This window comes from Ananas comosus, linkage group 11, assembly GCF_001540865.1.
Source record: "Ananas comosus cultivar F153 linkage group 11, ASM154086v1, whole genome shotgun sequence".
Lineage (NCBI taxonomy): Eukaryota > Viridiplantae > Streptophyta > Magnoliopsida > Poales > Bromeliaceae > Ananas > Ananas comosus.
The window spans coordinates 4,097,879-4,119,915 of NC_033631.1; the positions used below are offsets into that span (position 1 = coordinate 4,097,879).

The 22,037-nt window shown below is 40.7% G+C and overlaps 1 protein-coding gene across 1 annotated transcript in view; it reads left to right on the top strand.

The window, feature by feature from the left end:
• The window catches only part of LOC109717810 (protein DETOXIFICATION 14-like), a 39,541-nt gene extending 23,529 nt beyond the window's left edge, over positions 1 to 16,012 (top strand). The window contains exons 2-7 of the mRNA XM_020243733.1: positions 13,213 to 13,757; positions 13,863 to 13,949; positions 14,062 to 14,118; positions 14,253 to 14,491; positions 15,149 to 15,354; positions 15,585 to 16,012. Of these exons, the coding sequence (XP_020099322.1) occupies positions 13,213 to 13,757; positions 13,863 to 13,949; positions 14,062 to 14,118; positions 14,253 to 14,491; positions 15,149 to 15,354; positions 15,585 to 15,647 (1,197 nt within the window). The 3' untranslated portion in view covers positions 15,648 to 16,012. The remainder of the gene's footprint in view (positions 1 to 13,212; positions 13,758 to 13,862; positions 13,950 to 14,061; positions 14,119 to 14,252; positions 14,492 to 15,148; positions 15,355 to 15,584) is intronic.

Sequence of the window (22,037 nt, forward strand, 5' to 3'; positions counted from 1 at the left end):
ATCAAAGGGAAACAAAGAGGGAGAAAAGAGAGCTCCCTTACCTTGCTCTCCCTGCCTCCAAGCTCAGGGAACACCAAAGGGGGCGTGGGGTATGTTAATTATTATTTGGCTACAGATAGGCAAAAAAACACCCCTGCAGCAAAACTGCAGAAATTCTGCCTCCTTGTACGGTACACAGGGCTCTTGTACGGTACAAGGCGACGAAATCGCAAACCCGAGGCTCGGGTCGCGCGTCTGCGGCTCTGTACCGGTACAAGCCCGATGGCTGTTACGGTAACACCATCAACCTTGTACGGTACAGGCAAGTCTTGTTCCGCGTACAACCCTGCTGCAGGCTACCGCGAGAGCTGTCCAAAAATTCCGATTTTGGAATTTTTGGTGCCAAGTCCCACTCCAACATCCTCGGGATGCGTGCCAGGGGTCGGGACACTATCAGAACCACAGAAAAAAATCTGGAAAAGCTCAGGACACAGTCCAAACACTCGAACCTCGCAATTTTGCAAAGGTCCAGTGTGTTACATTATAGTTTAGAAATGATTTCGAATGGAACCTATTGAGGTCCGAGCTCGAAATCGAAGCTCGTACGCGGATTTCTCTATTGTTGAGACCTAGGGCTCAGAATTGGGATTTTGCCAAATCTAGGGTATTTGATCTAATTTGATGGGTCGCAAACCTATGCTTAGGTCTCTGAACGCGTCGGCGAGACAGTTCGTCGATCCGTCGAGTAGGTGCGAGTTATCGCCTAAGGAGACCTCGGAGCGTCGTTCTCGCCTGGAAGGCCAACGAAGCGTCGAAACGTCGCGAATCGCATTCGAGAAGTCACGCCCATCGCACGAGGTGGTGGGGAGTGCCATCGCCGAAGCAGTTCGAACTGTTTCTATGTCTGAGTACTATGGTCGATCAATTTACATATTGTGATATAGCATTATGGTGTTAAATGTTAATTGTACTATCTTTGCATGCTAGTGATAGTTTGATGTTGGGGATACAATGAATGAGAACCTAGTATGCATGAGTGGAATACTATGGGATAGTTCGCCCCATATATGATGAATATGTCATGTGAATAACAAACCTAGTGTATCAAGAACTTGTCAAGAGAACGAGTGGCATCTAGTTAACAGTGAACCCAGGACGAGTGGCACCTAGTTAATATTGAACTTGAGAACTTTAGTGGGATTGAGACACTATGAGATTGAGCAGAAGAACACCTGATGTTATAGTGACACCAATTCTAGTTGGTTAGGGTGTTCCCAGTTTACGAGATTGGATCGAGCTCACTTAGCCTGTCTGCACCTGTGGAGGTAGCTCCTCACAGGTAGTGCACTCCGGAGTTTGGCACGCGAGGGGGCCAGTGTAGTGCCCTTGGACCAGTGTAGTGTCCGCAGGCGGTCTCGGGATAGGTGAATAGCTAGCCACCTCCCCTATGAGACTTAGAGACGTGAGACTGTGAGCGAACCTTGCGTTCGCCGAGAGATTGGGTAATTTGATGAATGATTTCATTATTGAGCATGGTATTATGATAGCCAGCCTTGTTACTATGAGTCCCATGCATGCATCATACTGGATTGAGGCATTGATAGATCATAGTTCATAGTTGCTCCTTACTATTAATGCTTTCAGTATTACATCTCTATCTATCTGCATATCTATCTGTGCCTGTTTAGACCTAGTGGGGAGATCGGCGGAGTCGGCGACCGAACCCACTGGGAACTATTCGTAGTTCTCACTCCACCATGTTGCAGGTCCGAGTTCGAGCGCCCCTGGTGAGGATCGTGGCAAGGGCGTAGCACCCTAGTGATATTAGTAGAGGTTTACTTTCCTTTATGCATTAGCTACACCCTATACCTATTTTGAGAGTAGATGATGTATAGGGTGAGGATTTTAGAGTGATTGTACATATACTCTGGAAGAATGTAAAAGATGAAATAATTGTATAAAGTTTAATGAGTTAATAGTTAAGTATATCTCTCTTTATCACTTGTATGCTTTACATGTGTTGCTTGTTCTTGATTGATAGGCACTGTTTGTGCTCTCGTGGTTGTTGTATGATTGTGTATGTATTCAAGTTGTTTTTCTGGCAACTTGTTGTACACAATCTAACCGTTGGAGCCTTGGGCGGGTAGGGGAGGTGTTGTCCGTCCGGCGGTCCGTCCGTCGCGCCCGAACCGTGCTCAATTGGTAGCGGTCTCGGGGCGGGGGCGTGACAGTATTTATAAAATTTTATTATAAAAATAGAAATCAAGTAATTTTTGTATTTAGGCTTTTTATATACTATAAATTACATTTGTCAAATTAGATTTTAATTTTATTATATTAATTATTAAAAATTGTTTGGTTTATGCAATGAACTTTTAGATTTGGTGAAGGTAAAAAAATTTTAAAAAGGTATATATATTATTGAAATATCCCATCACTAATGAGCAATAAGCTGTAAAAAAAATTTTTGTCTTATATACCGGGTGCATAACTATTTTTTTTGCACTGTATTAATAAATTTTTATTATAAAAGTAAAAATCAAGTAACTTTTGTATCTAAATTTTTCATATATTATAGATTGCATTAATTAAATTAGATTTTTAATTTTGTTATATTAATTATTAAAAAAAAGGTTTGATTCATGCAAAAAAATTTTAAACTCAGTGCATGCAAAAAAAAAAAACAAAAAAAGGTATGTAAAGAGAGAAGGGAATGGAAAAAAAGTAGGTAGCCCCACTATCCCCTAAAGCAAGGAGAGAGCTGCCATACTATTTTTGGTTTTTCCTTTCATGTATTGTAAAGAAGATGCCACTATTATTCATCTATTTCATTATAATTATTTTTTAAAAAATTATGATATGTTTTTTATCAAAATAAGAGATTTAGTTGGCTTGAGTCATAAATGAAGACCACCTAGTCCAAAAGATGCCCAAACGACCCTAAATTAAGATTTTCATTAATACTACAATTTAGCTACCGTTTGGTTTGGGATTAAGAAAAAACTAGTTATTCCAGGGATATAGTTAAGTTCAGGGTTAAGGTGGGGTTAGAGTATTTTTGTATTTGGTTGGGAGTTGGAGTTAGTCCAGAATAGTGAAAAATAGTGTTTGATTGGAGTAGGTGGGATAAAAAGGATAGTGAGTTATTATGAACAGAAAATAATGTTTGGTTGGGGTTTGGTGGGGTTAGCTAATCCCATCCAAAATAGGCTATCCCGGGTTAGGTGGGGTTAGCTAACCCCTCCTATTTTTGAGAGCGTTTGGGGATAATATGGGGGTTAAGGGGCGGAATAACCTCTTAACCCCCAACCAAACAAAGGCAAGAGTCCAGCTATAAACCTTCCTCCTATTAAATGGTTTTTAGTGACCAAGGTCTCGAATCGATGATTAGCACCGCTAATACTGATCTAAAGTATTCCAAGTTTCTAAAAATCAAATTTTATAATTTAAAAATAATTATAATTTTTATCAAATCCATTAAAGAACTAAAAATTGAATAGTCGAAATGTTGAAAGTGTCCCACGTGATTTATTAAAGGTGATCTATAAAGATACAGTCAGTATATTTAAGTCGATCTATAAAGATAGGTGATCGAATGGTTAGGATGTATCTGGACACGTCCTTAATCGACGTACGTGATTTAACATCCTTACATCAAGTTATATATAAATATTTAACATACGGGAGTCCCGGTCTAACCCTAATCCTAATTGCTGTAACAGTTCCATCTCCGGTGATAAGGGAATTAGACTTGAAACGTGTAACAAAAGAATAGGTGTGGCGGGTAACAAAACTTTCATACAACTTGTCCTTCGACTGGCCAAAGTCAAAGAAATAGGTAAGGCCCGAGGAAAGACGACCAAAATTGTAAGTTCAGGTAGCCTTAAGCGAACAATAGCAGCGAGGTCAAACAGAACAGGGGTTATGGTACCGAAAGGAAGGTGAAGAGTTTTGGTTGAGGGAGACAAAAACAAAGATAGTCACCAAATAAGAAGGGTTTGACTATAATTTTGCAAGCAACAAAATAGAGAATTTTGTAGATTCCTAGGGCTTTCTACTGGTCAACCTTTTCAACCTCACACATTGGTACCACTGTAGGTATTGTTAGTTAGAGGAGCGGGGACCACGCGGAGTGACCAAAAGATTTCCAGCAGGAGAGGTTAGGGGAAGTAGTATGAAGGGAATTATCTATAAAATGATAGTCTAGATTACTGAAAGAGCAAAGCTAAGGATATAACGGAGGTGATTTTTGGTGAGATTTCTCGATGAATTCTAGGGAGAAGTTTTAGGCCTAGGTCAAAGAGTGTCACCCCCCGAGCCCGCTACCAATTTGGTCCAGTTCGGGCGCGTCGAACAGACGCCGGACGGACAGCATCTCCCCTGCCCGCTCAAGGCTCGACAACAGAATCATGTACATAGAATTGCCCAGAAATAATTCAATTACATACATGATAAGCACAGAGCATTACTAGTGCTAACAAGTAAGAGCAAGATACAAGTATGCCATACAAGTAATTAAAGAGAGATACATTTAGCTATTACATCCCTTCAACCATTCTTTTACATCAAGTTTATATTTTGTAACTTGCAAAATGGATATATATACAATAATCCTCCAAAATACATAAGCAACTCCCAAAGTATAAATACATCTCATATCAGGGTACTCTAATACATAGGAAGCTGCTATCTGACTAGGGCACTATGCCCTTACGACGGTCCTCTGCCGGTGCTCTCTCGTTAGGCTCTGCAACAAAGTGGGGTGAGAACTATATAAATATAGTTCCCAGTGGGTTCGGCCGCCGACTTCGCCGATCTTCCCACTAGGTCTAAGCAGGCATAAGTAGATAGATAGATAGATAGGTATCTAAAAGTAAAGCTGATGCCTTGAGAAACAAGAGTAAACAACATAGCTATGTAATTACTAACATGCTACTATAACTCTATCAAGTATAAATGCAACTCTATCATGCTCAATATGCACAATATGCCCGATTTGCATAATTCTCTTGAGTTTATTACCCAATCATCTGGCTGGCCCATAGGCGCCTCAACTCACATCTCAAATCCGTCTATGAAGGGGGACTCGAACCACCCGAGGGACTATCTGCGGGACCCCACATAGGCTATCCCTTGTGACCCCACATAGGCTATCCCAATCGATTCACGTGCCAAACTCCGGAGCGCACTACTTGTGCGGAGCGACCGTCACAAGAGCTGAACAGACGTGTGAGTATAATCTATTCCTCATCTAATGAGGAGATCCAGTCACTAGGACTATCATGCCACAAGTGTTCTTTAACACTAAATTCTAATGCCACTTGTCAAGTTGTTTACTTGGTATGCATGTCACTTGCCATAATGCAATGTCTTGACCGTTCTGGTCATATATCATTATACTCATCCATGCAAGATCAAGTTATTGTTTAACTTATCTCTATGTCACAAAACTCATTCTCACGCACCCTAAGTCCACATGCCAAGCCTAATATGCCGCGTTACAAGGGAGCATGCAAAAGTAGTAAAAGTAACTACTAGACACCCTATCATGCACAATACCACATAAGGAGTATGATCAACATCAAAATACTTAGACATAGAAAGAAGCCCAGTTGCTTCGGGATGGACACCCCCCACCTTTGTGGTCGTGTCGCGATGCTAGGTACTCGACTTCGCGATCCTTGGTCGCCGCTTTTACTCTTCGGGTCATTGCGAAGCCCCGAACACTTGTTTCGGCTATATCTTCGCACCCGCTCGATGAATGCTTAATCCGTCGCTTCCCACGGGTTTAGACACCTAGCAATTAGGTTTACATATGATCAATTTAGATCAAAACCCTTCACTTTCAAAAACTCCCATTTGGAGCCCTAGGTTCCAATCAAAGCAAGAATCCCTTTCTAGCTTCAAGACTCAAGCATAAAGCTTCCATTTGGCATCAAAAAGATCCAATGGAACCAATTCTAGAAGATAAAAATCCATCAAAATGGTTCTACCATGAAAGCTCTCATGAGCTTACCTCAATAGCAAGCTCCAATGGTGGAGAGGAAGAAGAATATGCCAAGAATCCTTCTCCTAGCTTGCTCCTCCACCAAATTCTCCTCCTTCTTCACCTTCTAGAGAGAGAGAAAGAGAGTTTAGAGAGAGGGGGAGCTAGGGTTGTGTTTTGGGAGAGAAATGAGGGGGAGAGAGAGTTCACTCCCCTCTATACCCCTCAACTCATGTAACAATTGCTACTAAACCCCTCCACTTTGCCTCTCTTGACCTGCCCAGACTGGGCACTTTTCGTGCTCGGGGACCGGTCTGTCCCCTAGAGGGACCGATCCCCGAGAGCACCTCTCTCGGGCAGAAGCTTTCTGCCAGCTTCTACGCATACGGGGACCAGTCCGTCCCCACCAGGGATCGGTCCCCGAGAGTAGAACTCTCAGGACTTTGCCAAATTTCCTTCCTTCTCGCTGGATACGCTTACGGGAACCAGTCCTCGCCTGAGGGACCGAACCTTCAAGGACCGGTCCCCACTTGAGGAACCGGTCCTCGCCTGAGTAGACAGAGTTTTCTGCCGCACTTTCAGCTTACAGGGACCGATCTCTCCCGCCAGGGACCAGTCCACGAGAGCAAAATCTACCAAGTGCAGATTTCTTCACAACTCGCTCTCGCGGATCCATTGCAATGCACTTTTTGGGTTCTCGACTTCTTCGGCCTTTCCGAAGCGTACCCAATCGACAATTAGTCGATTCTAAATGAAGTCCAACTCTCGTATTTCGAGAATTCACTTCCTTACAAACAGAGAAGTTGAGAGATGAAAGTGATGGAGCGAATGGCCGACTATCTTTATATATTCAAGCTAGACCAATGAGAGACTACCACGAGTCTAGGGTGCAAGAGACGAGCTGTCAGGTCACGCATGTGTAGCATCTTTTAGAGCTTGATCAACCGAAACATTGTGTCTTGCCCTATTATTGAGGGGCCAATTGTTAGCACAAAATTTCAACCGTTGGATTGTCACGCTCCGAGCTCCGCCAATTTGGTCAGATTCGGGTACGCCAACAGACCGCCGAACAGACAGAGTTTTTTCTGTATGTTCTAGGCGTCACAATCCATGCAATACACAAGGTTCCAACCAGGAACAGTTTTCAAACACAGATTGCATAAGGAAGGTATCAAAAACATAATTGCTATGCTATAACAAGCATTCATCTCAAATTTTCATTTTACATTACATTCAACTTCCAAATACAATCGACATTATTACAAATTATTGCAATTTGTTTCTTATCATTTCCACCCCTAAGCTAGACCACCTCGGGGTACTACTATCTCTGGTCACAATGGTAGGGCGCTATCTACGGAGCTACGCCTTTTCCTCGCGCCGCCGCGCCGCTGGCGTGTGAACCTAAAATCTCCCAAAACAATGTGGGGTTAGAACTATATCCATAGTTCCCAGTGGGTACGGCCACCCAAGGGAAGAGCTCAACTCACCAGGTCCAAAGGAGGCACTGCAACATATTAGTCCAACAGATATCCACAGATAATTTTATGCAAGTATTAAATACATGCGTATGCCTCAAGACATGCAATATATAAATTATGCAACAATGCAACTCATGCAACAAGCTAAGTAGATCATCTGATTCTACTTTCTATCTCGCTATCCATAGCTCATATCCATCTAGCTTCTAAGGTTTCTACTACCTTATATCCAAGTTAACCACCCGACTCGGCCTCGAGTCAATCATCTGCGGAATACCGCATACAACCAGGCTCGAGGTGAAGGACATCTCATATGCACCTCAGCCTTAGATCCACTCGACAGGGATGCACATCTACTCAATTGGGATGCCAACTGGGATGCAATTCCACTCATATGCTTGTCACCCAATCATTCCGGCTTACTCGAAGGTTAAGCCCCGACTCACAACCGAATCTCACAACGTGAGGAGCATCCACTACACTCACTCAAGACCATTTACGGGACAGCTACGTTAGTCCCTACCGTGAAGTACTCCGAAGACCACTGCTTGGGTGGAGCGACCACCGCCAAGCGAAACAGACGTAATGTGAGCATGATCCAATCCTCTAACCCAAGGATACCCTACCAACTAGTAGTAATCAAGCCGGGATAAACACCAATCCCAATCCTCATATACTGAGTAATCAAATTGTCTCTAGTTAATGCCACAATGTCACAATGTCTCTAGCTAATGCCACAATGTCACAATGTCACAATTTCACATGCATATACTTTCTAGCATATGCTCATAATGCCAACATCCGTATCTCATCTAGCATATTCTTACGATGTCAACATTCATATACCATCTAGCATATTCTATAATATGTCAACATGCAAATTTTTTGTCATCTAAGGGTAGTAATACATATCATCTCATGCATTCACATGACATCTGCCTATGCATTCATATATGTAATTAACTACCGCTACATGCATCAACGACAAACCACACTTCACTTTGGCATGAAAGTGACCTAATCACTTCGGTGAAGCACAACCCACCTCGCAACGTTCTCCGATTACTTGTCGACACTTGCAATCGGGCTCCCGCGGCACACGTGATCTGGTTTGGCTCGAACTCGCAATCGATCACTGAATAGCCGTCAATCCGTAACCTAGGGTCTTCAAAGGCTCATTTCTAACCTTCAATTAGAGAATAATAGGGTTAATTTAGATCAAAACCCTCATTGCCCCAAAACCCCCATTCTAACCATAGCATGAGCATATTCTCCAAATAACCCAAAATTAAATGAAGGAACATGTATTTAATAGCCTATGGATCATTAGAACGCCATTCATGAAGGATTTAACCAAATCCTAAACACGTACCACAATGCGAACCCCGAGTCGAAAGCACACCCCTCTGCCGGGCGCACGAAGACTCGATCGGTCGCTCCCAACGCGTTCCCAAGCTCGCTCTCCGCTAATCCTTCAAATTTGGGAGAGAGATCTAGAGAAGAAAAATGGGAAAGCTAGAGAGAGAGGAGCTTCTCTCTCTACTCCATGTGTGTGTGGTGTGTTGTGTTGGGCTGAGGAAGAAGGAAAAAAGGGGAAGAAGCCCTTTTTATAAAGCAACCCTCCCACAATTACCAAAATAGCCCCAGCCCGCCTGGGCACTTTTCGGGTTCGTGGTCCGGACCCTGGCTTTGGGTCCAGACCCCGTAGGTCTAGACAGCCCAGAAAACTGCATTTTTCAGCTTTCCTCCGTTTTGCCTCGTTTTCGCTCGTTAGGTCTCCGATTCATCTCTAGTCATACCGAGACCCCCAAAACACATTTTTGAGCATGTTTAAACCATCTTTTCATCCATGCTTTGCCGGATTTAGGCCAAAGTTAAACATAGCTATTCGAGTTCCGTTTTTGCGCCCGAAGGGTACCGAAAACACTTGAATGCTCCCGAACTTCACCAGAACTACTCTAACAACTCTTCGAGCAAGTTCCCACCGAAACTTCATAACCGTAAGAGTTCGGTACATTACATGGATAGAAAGGGTGACAAAAGATCTCACTCATCCGATAGGTGTCTTTTATTTGGCAAGTGATAGCCGTCCCAAAGATTTCAGGATTCGGCCAAGCGTTTCATGGACTCAGATTTAGAGTGTAGGGTGGTCTATAAATATCAAATAGCCAGAGAAAGAAAGGAGGTCGAGCGGCCAAACATAGCATGCTTAAGAAGGTCGAGTCACAACAGAGAACTCGAGCCGGAAAGCTTGAGTTCCCAATGTTGGAAAAATCTTTCTGATCTTTTATTACAATATTCTTTAAAAACCAATTCGAAAATTTAAATTACAAGTTTCGAAATAGTCAACGAAAGAAATTAAATAACAAATAGTATAAAGAAAAGGTTTAGATAAGGCATGTGGATCGAGGCGTGCAGAGCACTATCCTAGAAGCGAAATTGCCCCTCCACGTGCGAGGCTTCCCGACAATTACTCCTAGCGATACAACGACCACGTTCCACCCCGTCGACATGCTTTCAAGGTGGCGCAAGATGAACCCAACGAGCTTCAAATCCAGCAAAAGAAAACTCGGCGAAAATCCAGAAATCAAAAAAAGACGAGAGGCTTTAGGTATTCTCGGGTTATTCATTAACTCGTGCAACCTCGCCCCATATTTATAACCTAGGCGAGAATCTTGCTTCAACGCGTCAAATCCGTGTAGAACAAGATAAGCCTAAGATTATACGGATAAAGATTAGGATTAGGATAAAGATAAAGGTAAGGATTAAAATAAAGATAAAATAGAAAAAATAAAATAAAATAAACCGGGTGTATGAACCACGCGCGCCGCTGCCCGCCCGGCCTGGCTCGTGCCGTGCATGCGTGTATTTAAACAAGAGCATTACTCTCACTTTCTTCCAAGCAGCTAGCTTGAGAACAAAGGAATATATAAAAACCACAAACACTCTTTTGATTTCCAATGTGGAACTAAACATCACACATGAAAATTTTAGTTGGGCTCCCAAGCGGCCCATTAACAATTATTGGGCTCTCAAGAGGCCTTAACAAGTTTTAAATCACAACAAATCCAATAAAATCCAATACCCAATATTTGTAAATTCCTCATTCGGATTTAATAAAATTTTCCCTTTGACTTATTTTTGAAAAACAGAAACATTTCATTTTTCTTCCAAGATAATGCAAGATAAACCTTATAAGAGGACATTCTATTCTCAGACTTGTTCCTCTAATAATCCAACTACAGATTCTATATTCACTTTATCAATAGTGTTACTTCCAATTCAATGAAAAATACTTCATTAAACACTTTGCAGCATAAAATTGAGAGCATTGATAGATCAACCATCAGAGCAATCAAGGGTTACCTATTGACTAACTGGGAAGAAGGTATTCGAAGTACCAAGCAACCTAAAGAGAGAGAAAAGAAGAAAAAAGGGAAAAAAATAAAAAATCATTTGTGCATTTAGGACCGGTTTAGTAAATGTCTTTCAATAATTCTAGGGGCATGTGAATTAGATGATAAGAACTAGGGAAAGAAGTGTAAAATATTTTATATAGAATACGCACCCTTCTAGTTTATTCTTTGGAATAAGATACGTCAATCACGTAGAATCCACTATCTAGAAGGATGACAATAATGAGGACTTGCAATGTACTAACTCAAAAATCTCAACCATAAAGAAAATTCTCATATTGAACTTATAACATAATGACTTGTTTGAACATGTAAACAGGCCCTTTAAAACTACAGAAAAGAGTTTATTTATTTACCCGTTTTTAGCTATAGAATCTATTTCATTACCCCTTCTAGCCATTCTTTGTTAGCTGACAGAATCCCAAAGAGATCAAACCCCTTGAGCTGATGGCTCACCTGCAGCTAAATTAGCCATTTCCTTTGTTTTATGCGTATCAAAGCACCAGAAAGAATAGGAAATTAACAAAGTTTTTATAACCTCAATGACCAGTTTTCATCATGATTACCATAAAGTTTGCAACTCCTAATACTTTACCTGTGTCATACTGTAGAACTTATTATCCTACTTTCCTTCAAGCCACGCATTCAAATAGATATACTAATGTCACTAAAAATCTCATGCCTCAGTGTTTGAAGATTCTTATCTTTTTCTGTTCAATCTGTTTGTGAAAATGTTAAATTGCTTTAAGTCTAGCTTCTTTTGAAAAAAAGATTACGCAGCTCAAACCTATCATCAGTTTATGAATTTTCTGCATATATAATATAATCCAGCGAGCATTCTTTTATCTGTGGCCAACAAAACAATGCAAAAACAATTACTTAGACCTTAATTATTTGATGCCAGAAAAAGTTAGGGAGTTCTGGCACAGCTTGGGACCACATAGCCTAAGAATATGACATCTCTAATGGAGCCCATCCAATATAAAAGTTTAAGCCTCTTAGGCCTGGGCCTACTAGTAAATATCAAATATTTACTCTCTTATAATTATTTGGTGTGGGAATTCACATGTGAACTTTTAGCATTCTCCCCTTGTAACATATGAACCAATCAATCAACTCCCCCTTGAACTCAAATGTTTTACTCTCTAAGCATTGCACAAAGTCACCTTTTCGGCTCTTCTCCAAGACGTGCCCTTCAAGTTTCTTTTATGAGTCATTGTTGAACCCATTTATCTGAGCTTATGCGCTATAACCCACCCTACTCGTGAATTCATCCAAGCTCATGCGCATGCACCTAACCCGGGCCTCTCGGGCCCAACAGTTTATTGAAGGCATCAGCATATTAAGCCCCTACGCCAAAGATGTGCCTCTCGAACCCAATTCTTTTCAATGCATCAAATCATCATATCTCAACTACAACTACCCTCTGCGAACGCCTTATGTTTGTAAAAGCCACCATCCATCATATTTGTAAAAGTCATTAAATCAATTGCTCTGTTCTGTATCACTTGGACGAGTACCCTAGGATTGTAAAACGATAGGCTCTAATACCATTGTGGGGGAGTTCTAATCCTAACCTAAATCCATATGAGCCCAACAATGGGACATATCTAATGAAACTCATTCAACCTAAAAGCTTAAGACTATTAGGTCTGGTCCTGCTAGTATACGTCAAGTCTTTTATTCTCTTATAATTATCCGATTTTTTTTCTCCTTTTTTTTCTTTTTTTTCTTTTTCTTTTTTCTTTCTCTCTTTTTTTTTTCTCTTTTTTTCTTTTTCTCTCTCTCTCTCTCTCTCTCTCTCTCTCTCTCTATCTCTCTCCATTTTTTGAGGCCCGGTAGCCTTACATTTTGTAGCTAAGTTTATTTTCGAAAGCAGGTGGCATGTTACCTTTTTCTCAAAAAAAAAAAAAAAAAAACTTATTAGATATGAATTTTTTTTATTTTTTGGGTGAGTTAAGAGTTAGGAGTTTGATTTTTACTCCTTTAAAAGTTTTGACATTTATGATTTCATAAGATGACACATATCAACAATCGGTTGATTTATCTTATTTTGAAAAAATTAGCTTGAACGCCAAATATGGTATACTTTGCAGACATTTGGAGACATTTTGTCATATTCCTCATCAAACAAATACTATATACGTTTTAGGTAAATTTAGAAAGATATACCAAATAAAATAGTTATGTATTTTCAAATTAATATGTAGTTCTATTATACCTTCACCTCTCATTTTCTTGGTGGTTTTTTTTTTTTTTTTTTTACGAGCCAGAAAGTATTTTCAATGAACTTGCAAATGAAAAAATATATATAGTTTACGACTAATTCGACATAATTCACACGAAGCAGCTCGGTTTGGCGAGCGGATTGGAAACCATATGCGGACAAGCCTACGGAGCAGAACAATACCACAAACTCGCCGTGTACACCTACAGGTCCATCACCACTCTCCTCCTCGCGTGCGTACCCATCACTCTCCTGTGGCTGATGATGGCGAAGATTCTCACCTTGCTCGGTCAAGACCCTGTGATCTCGAGTGAGGCGCAGAAATACGCAATGTGGATGATCCCGGGCCTGTTCGCTTATGCCGGCATCCAACCGCTCATGAAGTTCCTCCAGTCTCAAAGCCTGATCCTCCCCTTGTTCTTGACTTCCTTAGCGACGCTATGCTTTCACGTCCCTCTGTGCTGGGTGATGGTGTTTAAGTTAGGCCTGGGGAACGTGGGAGCCTCGCTGGCGATAAGCATATCGGATTGGTTGAGTGTCTTACTGCTCATTCTGTACGTCAGATTCTCACCCTCCTGCGAAGAAACCCGAGCGCCGCTCTCATGGGAGGCCTTCAGAGGCATCAACGAGTTCTTGCGGTTCGCAGTGCCGTCCGCGCTAATGATGTGGTAATTTCACGGTCACAAAAATGTGTTAAATGGATTAACTATACTGTTGCCTTCTCCTCTCTTTAATTTTGATCATGTTTGTTCGTATTTCCCAAAACCCTTCAGTCTTGAATGGTGGTCCTTTGAGCTGCTCATCCTTCTATCCGGGCTCCTGCCGAATCCAGAGCTTGAAGCCTCCGTGCTTTCTATATGGTACGGCACTACGGTGCACAAGCTAACATATATAGTAAATATAGATGGATCCCTATTAAATTACACTTGGTCACGTTTGTGTTTACGATCTATATATTATCTTTGTCCACAGTCTCACTTGCTTAACTACACTATTCACCATACCGATGGGTATTGGAGCTGCAGCAAGGTGAGAGCAACCACTCGATCGGTGACAATAGAAAACTTATTGCTCATCATTTTTCTTTTTTTTTTCCTCTCCGTCTATAGACACTAAGACCTAGATATATACTGTTTGTTTTGTTTTCTACTTTGTGTATACAGTATTCGAGTATCGAACGAATTAGGGGCTGGGAACCCTGAACGAGCTCGATCTGTGGCAGGCGTCACGGTGTTTGTCGGACTTATTGAGTCTGTCGCGGCGAGCGTAATCCTTTTAGCCTTGCGTCGCACCTTAGGCTACGCGTACAGCAGCGAGGAAGAGGTCATAAATTATGTGACCAGCATGGTTCCTCTGGCGTGCATATCTGTGATCACTGATGGCCTACAAGGAGTCCTCTCAGGTGATATATTAACTATCAATCTCCTCCACTATTGTTTTTCGACAGGCTACAAAACAAACTATATATATAGGACAATATGTCAACTTCCTATGATATGCTGTGCAATCCCTCCTCATATGCACCCTCTAAAGCTATTAACTTCCTCTCTTAGATAAGCAGGAATATGAATTAGAAGATACTTCCTAAATTCAATGAGATGTTTATTTGAGAGTAGTTCTTTTATGTGTAGTCGATAAATGCTTGGTTGCTGTTCGAAATATGTAGCGAATGAATTAAACAGTTTCGACCAACCTACTTCCACGGCAATCATTGTAATAGAGTGTAGTTATATAACTACTTTGTTGACCCAAAGAAGAATTCAATCAATAAAAAGCGTGTGTTCTACGAACCCGAAAGACAAGATGCATTGTTTTTCTCAAGCAATGTAATTGTTATTTTATTTGATCTACTATCTGGGGCCTCTCTCTGTATTCATGCTTCACTCAGATGCATCGCATATGGCAACTAATTAAAACTCAAAATTGTTTCATTCTGCTCACAACTACTATGTGCCTCCTTAATTTCCTTAATTTTTGATGCCGAACATTCTTGTACGCAAATAAAACCGTCTCCCAGCATGTTGATATGTGTATGATCGGCCACCCTTGGTTCATGCAGGCATATGTAGGGGATGTGGGTGGCAGCATTTAGGCGCCTACATCAACCTCGGAGCATTCTATCTGTTCGGAATTCCGGCAGCTGTGCTTTTGGGCTTCCGTATGCACTTAGGAGGAAAGGGACTTTGGATTGGCATAATTTGCGGCTCGACCACACAGACGATCCTTTTGGCGGTCGTAACGTGCTTTACAAATTGGGAAAAAATGGTTTGTCCTCCTCCGCATTACTACTGCTGCGATGTTTAACTTGCATGATGTGAACCTCAAGTGCTATCACATTTTCGATGCATGAGATTGGAATAACAACTATATAACGACTGCATTCTTCCTGATGAGTGAAATTGCTGAGAGAAGACAGATATTGGTAGAAGAAGATTAACATGGGACATCTATTGATGGTTTCTCTTTTGTATTGTTCGGATTATTTTGTCTTGCAGGTAAACATGGCAAGGGAGCGAATTTTTGATGAAAGACTAGCAGAAGGGAGTGTCGCAGCATGAGCCGAGGAAGGTGCCTAGGATTCTAAAACACTCCAAAGCTTTGACATCGGATTATCAAGATTTTGCACCACAAGCTTTAGCTGAAACGGAAATTCCAGTGAATTAAAGTTGCTACTGCAACTAGAATTTTGTCTCCTTCATCTCGCACAAGCTTTAGCTTTTACATTGGTTCATTCGTGTTGATTGTAAACCATTAAAACTCCATTCTCCTATGGCTTAAGCTTTGGGTATTTCACATTGCACAAAAGTAGGAGGTCTGAATTTGGACATAATCACGTCCATCAGCATTTAATTCGGTGAGACTCGCATATTTTTCCCCTTAATTTTAAGCAACTTCTCTTTAATGATGATTTCCTCTGATTTAATTACGGTATCTTATGTTTATTTCACTATTTTAGTCTTTGATTCAACAAATCGTCCTTTTCTCAGTTCAGATATTCTTCTCCTCCGGAGATGAACATATTGTTTGCTAGATTCTAAATTGTCTTGACCATTAAAGCATTTGCTCTTATGCATTCTCAACATTTTCTGTAAACCAACGAGAAACCAACATTGGCTACTAATATGAACACAAGAATCATTTGTCAAGAGAAGATCACAACGAGCTACGTGAAGAATTTGAATTTTGATTCCAATGATTATTCGAGATTATTTCATTTAATCTCTTTTATTTTATTCAAATAAGATGGAATGTCGACTAAGTTTTTTGTTCTCCTGTAGATATTAGAAATTTAGTTTTAAACAGGAGCAATCAAATGTTAGGTCTGTTGCCGGTATGATGTTTTATCCAATAAAGTGCTAGATGGTAGTCAGAGGGAAAAATGAAAATTTTCCCCTTTCTTCCCGCCAATGTCCAGATATTGTGCATCTAGTTTCCTAACATAGAGACTTTTGCCAGTAAAAACTTCTCCAAAAAGTTTTTCTCCACCTGCCTAAGTGATGCAACTGTTGGATGTGGACCACATAATTTATTCAAGATGATTCATAAAGATATGGTCGATCCAACAGTTAAAATGTATATGGGCACGTTCTTGATGGACGGACGTCCCGATCTAACCCTAATCTAAATTATGTTACAAATAATATCCTTACATTAGGTTATATATAACATAACGGAAGTCCCGATCTAATCCTAAACTGAATTTCACTGTTAAAATTAACGGAATCGCCACGTCAACGTCTATTTGGCATCTTTTTGCATGTTAATTTAGGTCCCTAACCTTTGCACCTTTTTCACTTTACTCCCTAAAAATAAAAATTCAAAATTTTAAATATAAATCCAAAAATAATATTAAAATTAAAATTTTAAACTAACGAGAAATTAGAATTTTGAATAAAGCTGAATTAAAATTTTGAATTGAAATTCAAATTTTAAATTTAAATTTTTAATTGAATCTAAATTTTGAATTCAAACTTACAATTTTGATTTTGATTTTGATATTTCAATTTACATTTAAAATGAAAGTTTTGAAACTAAAATTTAAATTTAAAATCTGAATTTAAATTTAAAATCATATTCAAAATTTTGATTTTAAATTTTAAATTTGAATTCAACATTTAAATTTGAATTTAAGATTTGATTTCAATTCTAAATTTGAATTTAAAATTCAAATTCAAATTCACATTTTGAATTTAAAAGTTCAAATCGAAGTTTGAAATTAAATTAGAATTTAGAATTCGAAATGTGAATTTGAATTTAAAATTAAAATTTTAAAATTAAATACAAAATTGGAATTAAATTCCAATTTAAATTTGAATCAAAAATGAAAATTTAAATTTAAAATTTAAATCTTAAATTAAAAATCTTGTTTTGAATTTATAAATTTAATGGGTTAATTACACCATTGGTCCCAATGTGACAACTGAGAATTTGACTGTGCAGCTATACTCTCTATTGACGATGTTTTTGTGTATACTTTAATTACAAAAGCACTCGTCAAGTTTCAAGAGGAAACAAGTTAGAATGGAGATTTTATGCAATCTTTATTTTTCACTTAAAGTGAATAGTAACCCGGGTTTCCGGAGAGACCAATGAGTAAAGATGGCTTCTGACGCGTATCGGACTCCATTCATAGCAATCCAATAGCTCGTTTTCCATAGTCCGAATATTTTGGAACCATTGGCACTGACGGATTTCAGATTTGACACACGGTTTTCAAGGAAACTGGAGATACATGTATTCTATGTATTTGTGTGCGGGTTTGGCCTATTGGTAAGAGGATGGATTTCATCGCGAACCTGCGACCAAACCTGATGAAACAAAATTGTAGATTCGATGCCCCAGTCGTGCTGAACGCATTGGAGCAGTTCGTTCGCAAATCTGATGAACGGATCTCCCGAAAATTCAAAATGTTAGCAAAGTGGTCGAAAGTGGCAAAACGAAAATGTCGCAAAACTCCCTATATTTTATGCACCGTTTTGCGTGATTTTGTTTGTCGAGGCACGTGCGCGCAAAACATGCACTCTGTGAGGGTCTTAGTTATAAATAGTCATCGTTGGAGGACTATCATGCAAATTTACAATTTGCTTATATAGGGCTATCTAGGGTTTCATCATGAAAACCCTAACCCTAGCTCTTTAGCTCCCTCAGCTGACCTCCCCAACCACCAAGCACCTTCCCTTGCCCTCGCCGCGCGCCTGGGCCGCCGGATTAGGCTACATTGCCTTCCTTCCCACCAAGCACCTCCCATCCCTGCCCGTGGTCCAGCCGGGGTAACTGTAATATACCCAAAATTTAGAAAAAAAATATCGAACTTTAGTCAAATTGACAAAAGTGCGAGGATGGTACACTTCGGAAAGTCTGAAGGTGTTAAAATGATCAAAAGTGCATTGTGTGAGGTTTTCGAGAGCTAAAGAATCAAAAATCTGCATTCTGCAGGTTTTGTGCTCTCGGGGACCGGTCCCTGGTGGGAGAGACCGGTCCCCGAACGCGTGAGAAATGAGAAAGGCTGAAAATCGGCTAAGTCCCAAAAAACCAGTTCTCGGGAACCGGTCCCTGTGGGGAGAGACCGGTCTCCCTGGGAGAGACCGGTTGCACTGCGCGGGGGTCTTGGCTGCCCGCTGGGAGAGCCCTCTGGGACCGGTCCCAAGTCGGGGAGACCAGTCCCCGAACACGAAATCTGCCCAGTTTGGGCATTTTAATAAGATAAAAGCTGAGGGGTTTATTTGCAATTATATAACAAATGGGTTATGTTGAGGGGGTTATGAGGTGTTTTCTCTCATTCTCTCCCTCTCACACACTCTCTCCTCTCTTTCTCTCTCTAGAAGACAAGAAGGAGAAGAAGAAAAGAAAGGAAGGAAAGGAAAAAGAAGAAGAAGAAGAAGGAGTAGAGGTGAAGAAGGAGCTAAGAAGTAGAGCTACTTCCTCTTCTTCCTCTTTGGAGCAACATAGGAGCAAGCTTAGAGATAAGCTTGAACCCTATTCATGGCAAAACTCTAGAATGAGAACTAAGTGACCTAGAAATAGTTTTAATAGAACCTTTTGTATATTTGAAGCTTTTTTTTGCGTCCTTAAGAGATCAAAACTATGGTTTGGGTATATGTAATGAAGCTTAGAGGTGAGCTTCACCCCTCTCATGGTAAAATCCAAACTAGGATTTGGATTAAGCTAAGGATGATTTTTATAGAGTCTCTAGAGTATATTGAAACTTCTTTTGCTTCCTAATGAGATCAAACCCTAGGTTTTGATGTGGTTTGAGCTAGGGCACCCAAATTGGGGGTTTTGCTTGTGAGGGTTCCAAAGTGAAATTGACCCTTTAGAAACCTAATTGGGGGTATTTCCGAAGCGTTGGTGCACTCGGATTAACGTTACGAAAAGCCAATGTAAAGATATGAGCAAAATGGCCTAATAGGGCTTCGTTTTGCCGCAGGTAGCAAACGAAGAGGCTAAAAATCCCAAAAAAATTACCGTAGCATCCTAGTACGCCTACGAGGTGGGTGGTGCTATCCAAACTTGTTGGAATTTTCTTTATGTCTAATGTGTCACTTTTTGAACATCCATGAGTATATTGTTGCATGCATAGTAGGGTAATGAGATTATGAACATGTGAATGTTTGCATTTTGTGAGTTCAAGTGCATCATTAGATGGTTGAGAACCAATAAGAATGTAACAATCCTATATGTACATGTATGATGATGAGAACTTGATAAAGTTAAAGAACAAGTGACATATAACATGAGGACAATGAAATGTTGAGAATGAAAGCTAAAGATAACCTAAAGTTGTATAAGAACACTAGAGTTAGTGTATGACATCAAAGAGAAAAGTGTGGCATCAAGTGAATAAGTGAGTCATAAAGAACGTTAAATGCTAGAGTTAGCATCAAAAGTGTGACATAAAGAATAATGGCTAGAGTTAGCATCAAAGTTGGCATCAAAGAACATTAGAGTTAATGTATGATATGAATGATAGTAAAGAATGTAAAGAACACTAGAATTAGTGTATTGACATGGTCAAAGATAAAGAATGCAAAGAACATGAGATTGACACAATGACATTCAACCTTAGAGCTAAGGGTCATTTGTGCATATTTCTTTAGAGTTGAGGAACAGATTGAACTAAATATCCTTAGAGTTAAGGATTGATCATACTCGCTATAAGTCCTGGCTCAAGGGTGGTCGCTCCCCCTCGGGCGATGCGCTCCAGAGTTTGTCATCACTGAGTTGAGTTACTTAGAGGACGGTCCTAGCAGGAGGAAGATGAGGGACCGCAATCATGGATTTGAGTTGTGAATTAATGAGGCGATACCCCCGAGTTAGCCTTGAGATTGAACAAAGAACAAAGAACAAAAAATATCGACCCTGCATTCTTCATGAATTTATATTGAGCATCTTATTGATGGCATTGTTCAGGCATATTAGCTGCATTTGTATAGTTAGTTACTTATCTGCTATTTCTTTCTATTATGCCCGAGTTAGACCTAGTGGAAAAGTCGGTGAGATTGGGGCCGAACCCACTGGAAACTTTGTTATAGTTCTCACCCCACTATTTCGACAGAGCCGGGACCGAGCGAGCCAGCGAGCGACCGGGGTAAAGGTATCACACCTTAGTCAGAGGCCACCAGAGTCGGGTTTATATTTTGTAGTAGCATTCCCTTACTTCATCTTTTGTACTTGAAGATGTTTAAAGTAAAGAAAAAGAATGTAAACTTTTATTTTGAGGCAATGTGATGTAAAAAGAAATGATGCAAGTGATGTAATGAAATGTAAAGAATCATGAATATGAAGGTTAAATGCAATGTATGTGATCAAAAGAGAATCATAGTACTTGTGTAGATGTTTAGTTTCCTTTCTTTCACTCATGGCTATTGCTTACCCTCGTGTAAGCCGTTTCTGTATGTTTCCGCTAGTGCTTTTCTCTACTTGAAAATGTACAGGTGATGAGCCTTGGGTGGATAGGAAAAACTCTATTCGTTCGGCGTCTATTTGACGTGCTCGGGCCGGCCCAAATTGGTATCGATCCCGGAGCGTGACAGATATTGTGGTATCAGAGCCTAGAGTGAAAGGATAGGAATGGACCTAGAGACCTATAGGATTGGCATACCTTAAGGATCTAGGAAACGTGAGTGACGTGGGATCAAAGTTAGCGAAAGCATGTGATTGGATTAAGTTGGGACGTCTCTAATGTGATTAGAGGCTAAGTTTAATTTTCATTTGTCCTCTACTTCTAGTGTTGTGTCGGGCGGCCGATGACATGACGCTTGAGGCAAGGATGAATGTGTATGTTGATTTCGCCGAATTAGGTATTGATGAGTAATGTTGGTTATGTAGCTAATGCGAGTTGCTTCTTTTCAGGAAGCAATGGCACCTCGTGGACGACCACAGACAAGGTTGATGCCTGAGTAGCCAAGTGTGGAGCCCGAGCGATCCGGAGCGAGTGGCGACAGAGAGCTTAGGGATCAAGTAGCTGCGCTTATTGGAGTAGTGTGGCAGCAAGCAGAGTCTGTGCGAAGCCAAGAGGAGCAGATTCAGCGACTCCAGGAGGCCTTGGAGCGTCAGCAAGCGGCGGCCCAGGCGGGTGTCGAGCATGTCGCGCCCCCTGTGGTAGTGCCGAGCGTGGACGAGGGAGCGGCGGCAGCAGCGGCAGCGGTGGCTGTGCCAGTTACGATAGTACCGGCCGTATCGGGAACCTCAAATCTCGATAGTGCGGCGGTAGAGGTGAAGCGGGAGCGCACGTTGGCGGCTCTCATACAGTTTAAGAAGTTCGACCCACCTACCTTCAAAGGCGCATTGTGTAGCACACTGGACCTTTGCAAATTGCGAGGTTCGAGTGTTTGATGTGTACTCCAAAATTTTTCGCACTTAGTGGAAGACCGTAGATGGTATTCCGGCCTAAAAGTTCGATCTCTAGAGTTTTGACTTTGTCCTGAGAGTTTTCACTCTCGGGGACC